General features: G+C 36.9%; 2 protein-coding genes across 2 annotated transcripts; one reads left to right on the top strand and one right to left on the bottom strand.

Annotated features, from left to right (window-relative positions):
* The first annotated feature begins 203 nt into the window (after nt 1–203).
* Nucleotides 204–1,976, top strand: LOC111388276 (DELLA protein RGL1-like). Its single transcript, XM_023012962.1, has one exon. The coding sequence runs from the start codon at nt 204–206 to the stop codon at nt 1,974–1,976; it is 1,773 nt and encodes a 590-aa protein (XP_022868730.1).
* Nucleotides 1,977–1,992: 16 nt separating this feature from the next.
* LOC111388275 (bZIP transcription factor 2-like) lies at nt 1,993–3,770 on the bottom strand. Its single transcript, XM_023012961.1, has 3 exons — nt 3,543–3,770; nt 2,867–3,010; nt 1,993–2,034 (listed from the first exon to the last, which is right to left on the bottom strand). The coding sequence occupies exons 1-3, from the start codon at nt 3,768–3,770 to the stop codon at nt 1,993–1,995; spliced, it is 414 nt and encodes a 137-aa protein (XP_022868729.1).
* Nucleotides 3,771–9,037: the final 5,267 nt, after the last annotated feature.

Genomic DNA, 9,037 nt, shown 5'->3' with positions numbered 1-9,037 from the left:
ATTGAAAATGTCGTCCACATTGATTGAAGTGATTGAATATGCCAAAGTTTGCACCATTTACAAGGAACTTACACTAAATATTTGTTGGAAGCTTCTGTAATTTTATGAAAAATGGAACTGCTATTTATAGGAGGATTAGCTATTACAGAAACTAAGTGTAGAAGTACTCATTGAACGTTCAAATAGAGGTTCCAAAAGTTGAGATGTCAAACGGAGTTTTCCCAACCGATCAATTTACTTCTGATGGAGTAAAGAGTACTGAGAACTGGGGAGGTGAGAAGTTAACAAATCATAATGGCCTCTTTGGAGGTGGGGAATGGGACCTATCAGATTTTGATCCATTTGGCTCCAGCATGGTGGTCTTTCAGGCACAAGATAGTATAACTCGGCCAGGCTTTGCCATGTCCGAGTACCAAATTGACCGACAACTAAAACGGTACACTGATTTTGTTAGCTTTGATGATTTGTATCTTGATGTTGTCTCTCTGCCTTTTCGATCACTTGACGATGAATACAGAAAGCTTGTTAGTATCAAGTCGCAAAATTCAGAGCTTAATGCACCCAAGAAGAAAAGACAGTATGGATTCCCTTCAGGTTCTCTTGAGATCCTGAAGAGATATGGAAGCAGATGCAGAAGGTTCAACGGTAAAAAGGGCAGTATGCCGAGCTCGGAGATACAATACACTAATAGTAACGATCCAACACTTTCAGCTGAAATAATCATTCGACTGGCTGCAGAAAAATTTATTCAATCCAGTTCTACTTCTAAATGTAGCGATGAGGTTACCTTGCTTAGCCATCCGTATTCAAGTTCAATTTTGGCAAACTCTGCAGGAGATTCAGAAGAGGTTCATCTTGTCCAGAATCTTCTGTCCTCTGCAGAAAAATTGGGCGAGCAGCAGTACGAGCGTGCGATCCAGCTCCTTCGTGAGTGTGACAAAATGAGTTCCAATAGAGGAAGCCCTATCCAGAGATTAGTCTTTTATTTTAATGAGGCTCTTTATGAGAAGATTGAGAGAGAAACTGGAAGAATTACTCCGAGGGGTTTGGGGAAAAAGACTGCAGATCCTCTAGAAGCATTGAAGTGTCGAGATTCAACCCTTATAGCATTTCACGGTGAGATGCCTATTTCTCAGATTACCAAATTAGCAGGAATTCAAGCCTTAATAGAACATGTAGCAGAGGCAAGGAAGGTACACGTCATTGACCTTGAGATCAGGAATGGATTACATTGCATAATCTTGATGCAAGCTCTTTTGACTAGATTCGAAAATCCTGTTAAGCATCTTAAAATTACGGTTGTGGGAACAAAATCAAAGGAAAAATTAGAAGAGACAGGTAGGCGTCTTACAAGCTTTGCAGAGTCCCTGAACTTGGCATTTTCTTTTATCATTGTCATGATAGATGATATTTTAGATCTCAATAAAGACCTCTTCAAGTTGCATGATGATGAAGCTGTTACCATCTATGCAGCATACACTTTGACAACTATGATTGGATGCCCAGATAGACTGGAGCACGTGATGAGAGTGATCAAAACTATCAATCCTGGTGTAATGATTTTCACAGAAATTGAGGCAAATTGTAATTCTCCAATTTTTGTGGACCGATTTGTAGAAGCACTGTTTTACTATGGTGCATTTTTTGATCTCCTGGCCGATTGTATGAAGGACGACGAGAAAAATAGAAGGGATGCTGAATCAACTTGCTTCAGCTCTGCAATAAGAAATATTGTGGCAGCAGAGGGAGAGGAAAGGAAGATTCGACATGTGAGTATCAGTGTCTGGAGGGCATTTTTTGCACGTTTTGGTTTGGTTGAGGTAGAACTGAGCATGTCATCTATTTATCAAGCCAATCTGGTGCTTAAGAACTTCAGCTGTGGGTACGCCTGCACTTTTGATATGGATGGAAAATGCTTAACTATTGGTTGGAAGGGCACACCTCTTAGTTCACTTTCTGCATGGAAGTTTCAATGAAATCTGCTACTTTCCACTAATTCCCTTTCCACTGCTCTTTCACATATCCTATATTTCTCTGTAATTACACAATATCTTTATGCATGATGAATCTTAGCAAAATTAAGCTTGTTTTGGAGTTTCTCAAGTAGAATGATATAATCACTTGTTCTTTCGCTTGGCACTCTAGTTATAGGTAGATAATAGAAGAGGGGTCCACGTACGTATTTAACCAGAAAAAAATAGATTAAGCCTTTAAATCAAAGTCAGGTCCTATATATGTATTAAGGCTCATTTGTATTTGACAGACATCCTGGACTCCCTCAGCTTACATCCACCTTTCTAATTGAATATAAATTTGGATGTGAGTGTTCTATTTAATGTTAGTTTGTTATATCATTAGCAGAAGCATGAGTTCAAATTTCTGATTATCAATTAAGATACCATCCTTTGAGGTCAGGGTTCCTTTACATCTGTTCGAATTAATCCATTTTTTGTCAAACATGACCAGTTGAGGTAGTTGAATTTTTCCGAGATACTAGTTGCAGTTATAGGTTTAATGTTTCTTTTCTAAATTACATCATAAGGTTGGTAGTGTGCAGAGGGAGATTTCTGTCCAATTGTAGAGCTGAATGGTAGTGCATTATATATACGGGCGCTTGGTGTTTGAGTAGGAATAGACATTTCACACTTCGACTTCTCATTCCTAGGATTGTAATGCAGTGCCGAATTATATATATATATATATATTTGTGTGTGTGTGTGTTAGATAGCGACCCTATTAATTTTAATCATTTGACATTGAATTGTGGGCACAAGTATTACATAGGAAGTATCTCAATGATGGGGGATTCTTACGCGCTTTTGATGGTAAAAGTTAGCAACGAGGAGATAGAAGAAACTGTATTTACCAAGGCAGAACATAGGGTGAATAAACTTGTGTTTTTAATATTCTGCTCACTAGCGTCTGTACTCTTCGAGAAACATTTACACTTTAGAGCTATAGCATTTTTGACATGTTGAAGATGAAATTTAGTATTCCGAAACATCTCAAGCTGTTCAATAAATAGTAGAACATAATTAGTACTCAGTTCAACCTCCTGTCCAATTTCATAGGTAATGTGTTTCATGAAAAATAGCTAGTGGTCACATGGTTTTATTACTCAAGAAACTGTATGATATCATTTCTCATTTGACGTTTTAATTGCTTATAAAGTAGAACTTAGTCAAATGTACATCTTAAAAAGTGCTACTTAAGTAATTAACGAGCTATTAAAATAGAATGTTTCTAAATTGACTATTGTCCTAAAAGAGTTCGATGTTGAAGAATATTGTCAGGTTTATCATGTTCTTTTTACACAAAACGTTAAAAAACAACGTATTTACTTTTTCGAAAAACGTAAGCCATATGCAAATCATGCACGGATTTGATGCTTTAAATCTGGAAAATCCCAGCAGAGGTCATTGTAGGCTGAGACTGGAAATGAGGCTTCCATAGTTTAAGCAAGGGACCTTGTAAAATCTCCATTGAGGGCTCATTTGCCTCACTCATATACCTAGAAACTATGTCTAGTCTAGAGACTCTACCCTTTTTCGCAGTTCTTCGCGCTGCAATCTCAATATTTTGTTTCTAGATTCAGTGCTCTCGTAAAGTGGTGTAATTTCATTGATCTTATGAATCATTTCATTGCATTTGGTCGTGAAATACATAATCTCATCGTTTAGATCTTTAACGTGTTGCTCATGCTTCATCCTTGATCGTTTAGCTGATTCACGGTTTGATATCAGTCTCTCCCTCTTCTTCTCATCTATCATATCTTCAGAACTTGAGTAGTTGAGTTACTAAACTTATTCCTTGATGAGGTTTACCCTGTTAGAATTTATTGAATGAAATTAAACTCCATAAAGCAGAAGAAAGAGGCACTCCATGATTGGAGGAGAATAAACCTCCATGAAAGGAGGGATTGGAATTCCACAATCCAATCATTTATTAATGAATACAATGACTCCATTTATAGAGAAAAAAGATGAGTAATTAACTGACTAATTTACTAATTAACAGGCTAATCACTAACTAATTAACATCCTAGACATGAGCTGGAATATTCTAAATTTGCTATAACATATTTCTAACACACCCCCTCAAGATGGATTATAGATATCAACAATAGTTCATCTTGAAGATTAAAGAGTATATTGGAGGGAAAAAAACATGATGAATAGCCTTGCAGAACAAATCTCTTGAATCCATCATATGAGCATCCATTAGATCAGCACGAAACATCACCAGACATTCCATTCCCATTCCATTTCGTGCCAGTGCACAATGCTTTCAGAGTTGAGGAGACTTGTTTTGTACGATAAACTTGGTAAGGTTCATATTGCAGAAAGGGATGATGTTCTCAATGGTAGCAAACTGGCGGGTCTTCAGATTTCACCAGATCTGATAGAGAAACAAGACTTAGTATAGGCTCTGACCATCCATAAAGATCTTTGAAAGTTCAGAGAACCAAAATCTGAAAGAGGAGAAATTTTATTGCAGAGAATCAAAGGACGAATTTTGATGTTGCTGGCGCCATTTTCTACAGACGAGAACTGAACTTTTGCTGGAATAGCACTTTCTTGAATTATGCTAAAATAGAAGAAATTAGAGATCTGCTTTCATTTGTACAGAACACAGAAAGAGGGGATGAAAATCTCATAAAAACACAGCAGCAGGAAGAACTCTGCTTCGATACCATGTTAGAATTTATTGAATGAAATTAAACTCCATAAAGCAGAAGAAAGATGCACTCCATGATTGGAGGAGAAGAAACCTCCATGAAAGGAGGGATTGGAATTCCACAATCCAATCATTTATTAATGAATACAATGACTCCATTTATAGAGAAAAAAGATGAGTAATTAACTGACTAATTTGCTAATTAACAGGCTAATCACTAACTAATTAACATCCTAGACATGAGCTGGAATATTCTAAATTTGCTGTAACATATTTCTAACATACCCTACAATCGTTCTATTATAAAGAAATATGAGAATTTGTATAACTTTCGTGTCTATGAATCACAACACACTAGAGACTCAAGAGAAAACATAGAACCACTACAGAAATATCATGACTAAAAGTCTAAAACATGCATAAATGAGCTGGAACATTCTAAATTTGCTGTAACATATTTCTAACATACCCTACAATCGTTCTATTATAAGGAAATATGAGAATTTGTATAACTTTCGTGTCTATAAATCACAACACACTAGAGACTCAAGAGAAAACATAGAACCACTACAGAAATATCATGACTAAAAGTCTAAAACATGCATAAATGAGAAATTAAGATGAGCTGAAGAAATGTGAAGGGTTTTGAGAATTTATCCATAGCAATATATATATAAACTTGGATAAGGTTCAACGAAAGCAAAACCACTTATGACATTCTTGTTGGAGAAAATAATGGTTTCATTATTCTCTTGCTTTTGTGTTTATTAGTTACACGTATCTACAACGCTTCAACTACATGTGTTTACGTGTCTTAAAGTAAAGTTTGTTAAATTTTTTTGGTACACGAGATATATTGCTATGAGTAATTTAAGATCATACTCGACTTGAAATTAATAAAAGAGATGAATTATATGTAAGTTTATATGAGAGACTAAAAAGAGAGTAGAGGTAACAAATAAGATACAGCTCAAATGCTGCAAAGATATTCTTTGTTGTCATTAAAATAAGAATTTAAACAGTTTGGCAACCACGGATTCAAAAGTAGTATTCCACTTAAAGTTGCATTGGCTCACTAATATTTATTTTGTTTTCTTCTTGTCATATATGCCTACTCATCAATTTAATTTATCAAAATATCAATGGTTCTTATTTTCTTTTTTCATTGACTATTGTCCTACATGCAAGTTCGGATTGCTACATGTTGACCTAATGCTTTTTGTTGACGCTCAAAAATGACACCAACAGATGTTGAGCCCACTCACGTCCACGCAGGCAAATTCCAACGCGTTTAGATTGTTGATTTGATCGAACGATAGAATAGACGTAGGAGATGCTCCTTCGACACGAGACTAAACAGTTCAGGCGCCGGAAAAGTGACTAAAAAGCTTGCAAACAAGCAGTCATAATCTTGCCCAAGGACGATCACAACTTTTGCAAGTAAATGATAAAAGAGAGCAAAAAGGAATACAATCAAATGGCAAGAAACGTATGGAGTTGTAATTATTTTCCCCTCCAAGATGTATCAAAAATTAATATACCCGTTCCTTATTCTTTTCCCAGGTTTGCTCCCCTTTTTTCTCTATATTGTTATTTCTATTGTTTGCACACCCTCCTTTTTGTTTTTCTAAGGGAAAGTTATATATTGAGTTTTGGGAAAACATGGTGGCCGTTGGATCCGAATCACGTGCTCCTACCTCCTTCTTTTATATATCACATCCTTCTTACACATGTATTTATTACATTGAAAAAGAGTCAAATGCCCTATATTTCTAGACTGATATTCTTGACACGAGATAAAGTAGACGTCAAATCAATCTTTCATAAAGATATTCGCCAATCAGCAGATATGGTAGCCTCTTCCTCTTTTAAGACTTCAGCCTCATCTTTTAGAGATTTGGCTGGTGGTGAACATAGGGACTTCGACATAGACCCTTCGTCAAGGCCTCGGCATATATCCGGGTGAGTAGCACCTTGACCAGAATAAGGACTTCGGCTCTGTAGCCTTCATAACCTTGTCGCTTCATCTTTTCCTATGTTTTGGGTTTGGCTCTTCTAATGTCATTAGTGGGGCTTCCACGTGTTGCTTTTTGATGGCAAACTTAATACGGGGAATAACAACATCCCCTCAAGTCTAATTGCTAAATATTCATATGAGAGTTTAGACTTGACAAAAATATGCAACAATAGACATCGGAACTGAGACCGAGGCTCATATGTCCCATACAAATAAACGACGTTTTCTCAAAGTATGTTCATGGAGAACTAAAGTCATGAATGCCGAAGTCATGGATTGTAAGAATCGAGGTAATTTGCACCGTTGTCGAAGTGGTTCAAATTTTGACTGAAGTGATATATTATGTAAGACGGTTTGGAAAATTTGAACGTCTCTTGTTATTTATCATCATAGATTGCTATGCTGTCGTTTGGCTTTCTTGAAGAGGGCGATGTCTCTTATTTTCAATGTGTGCCCCTGAACACGTGTTTTGACTTGGACCATAGAAGTTAAAGCATTAGAAGCAGTGAATGGTCCAGATGTGGCCTGAATTTGGACGGCTCAGATCTTTGAGATCTGATGGTTGACAATACATGTGCTTGCCTGTAAAAGGCTCACTTGCTTGGATACTCATTTGTTTGTATAAGTCATGTTGATTCGTGAATGTCTCTGCAATATGACCAAAAATTATATTTGTCCTTGGTGGATTTCGAGGAGAGTTGGTACAAGGGACTGCTTGGTTTCGGACGATGCCATGGAATGTGCGAATGGGATAATTCTTGGGTATAATGCACCAGATGTTTGGGCCTATGAAAATGAACATGCAACCTCAGCACAATCTTCTTTGAACGCCTTGAGATCAATGCTGAAATGCGGGGGGTTGCCAATTGCTTTGAGTAAATTATGTTGCAATAGGGTACGACCTCTATTTGAAGTGCCCCAAGTGGCATTATATGGATTCTCAAGGGTCGGCGTCAACGTGCCTCCCCTAAGCAGCTAGGTGTCACGAGTTTTATGTAACGTGATTTAACCACAAGCGTACGGTGTCAAGTTTTGTAGTATATTAAAGAATTGAAAAGTGTTGAACCCACAGGGATTGATATTCGACTTCTACTGAATACTATAATTGTGTCCGCGTTTACTTTATCTAGACAATCGAATGTTAAATTGATGTTTGAATATTAAACTAATGTCGATGAATTAAACAATGCAAGGAACGTGAAGTAATTTTTTAAAGATTGGATCAGAATTATGTAATGTCTAGGGAGTGATTTCACCATATTATCGACATAATTCTCAACCCCTATAGATATTCCTATCAACTATTTCCCAAATTCATAGGAGAGAATCCTAAATTAATTGTATTTCCTTTTCTCGAACGTCAAATATAACCTATCTCTATATTTTAATGCCAATATCTCTATTCCGAATTAAATATATAAAGATTATCAAGCATTTGGTCCTTGTTTTACCCTCAAAGATTTGCACTTTCTCGCGAAACCTACAAATCTAAGTTATATTGTTCTTAGATCATGCCTAAATTTCCCTCTCTCGAGCATCAAATTTAGAGCAACAATTCATTCAATTGGTGATCAGGCAACTAAAAGCATTACGTAAAAACAATACAAATCAATTCTGGAAAAATCAATGGGAATACTATAAAGAAATAAAATTATGTCTCAAATAGGTTACATCAAACCCTAGATTTAAAAGTTTAGTTCATAGTGGAGAATAAAATTACAATGAAATACAAAATAGAGTGCATGGATAAGAGAAAGATAGAAAAAAACTCAAGTTGCTACTCTATTTCTCAGTCTTGTCCTTGATTTCTCAGTTTTCTACCTGCTTTTTCTCCAAAATCGGGTCAATCTTCTCTCAATTGGTGCTTCTTTTTCTCTTGCCTCTTCAGCCATCTCCACCCCTAAACTTGGTCTTCATCTTGGTACTTATATTTTCTAAGAGTCCTCAATGGTTAGGGTATGATTTGTGGGCCGAAAAGATAATTAAAAATCCGGGTTTTATTGTTTCGGGATTTAGCGCCATGGCGTCGCGATGATAATGTTAACTGGCGCCATGGTGCCTAGGTCTGGCGCTATGGCGCCAGTGTTTCTGCATCGCTTCCTCTTTGTTGGGCGCCATGGCGCCCAGGTTTGGCGCCTTTTCAGTGTCGTGGCGCCAGTGCCACTGCTTTGCTTCGCTTCACTTTGTTGGCGCCTTTTCAGTGCCGTGGCGCCAGTGCCACTGCTTTGCTTCGCTTCACTTTGTTTTTCAAGCCTATTTTTCACTCCAATCTTATTCAATACTTGCTTATTCATGCTCCATTTCATTGATCATCATTTTTCCTCATCACAGGCTCCCAATAGT

This window comes from Olea europaea, unplaced genomic scaffold (genome assembly GCF_002742605.1).
Source record: "Olea europaea var. sylvestris unplaced genomic scaffold, O_europaea_v1 scaffold481, whole genome shotgun sequence".
Taxonomy (NCBI): domain Eukaryota; kingdom Viridiplantae; phylum Streptophyta; class Magnoliopsida; order Lamiales; family Oleaceae; genus Olea; species Olea europaea.
Note: the sequence above shows the minus strand (reverse complement) of the source record. Positions and strands in the feature narration are given on the sequence as shown.

What these genes read in the sequence shown, in the direction of transcription:
- LOC111388276 (XM_023012962.1), top strand. Translation starts at nt 204, where the DNA reads ATGTCAAACGGAGTTTTCCCAACCGATCAATTTACTTCTGATGGAGTA.
- LOC111388275 (XM_023012961.1), bottom strand. Translation starts at nt 3,770, where the DNA reads ATGATAGATGAGAAGAAGAGGGAGAGACTGATATCAAACCGTGAATCA. An exon ending in GCGAAGAACTGCGAAAAAGG is followed by an intron (nt 3,011 to 3,542) that starts GTAGAGTCTCTA and finishes TTTATTGAACAG; the next exon opens with CTTGAGATGTTTCGGAATAC. An exon ending in TCACCCTATGTTCTGCCTTG is followed by an intron (nt 2,035 to 2,866) that starts GTAAATACAGTT and finishes GTGTAATTACAG; the next exon opens with AGAAATATAGGATATGTGAA.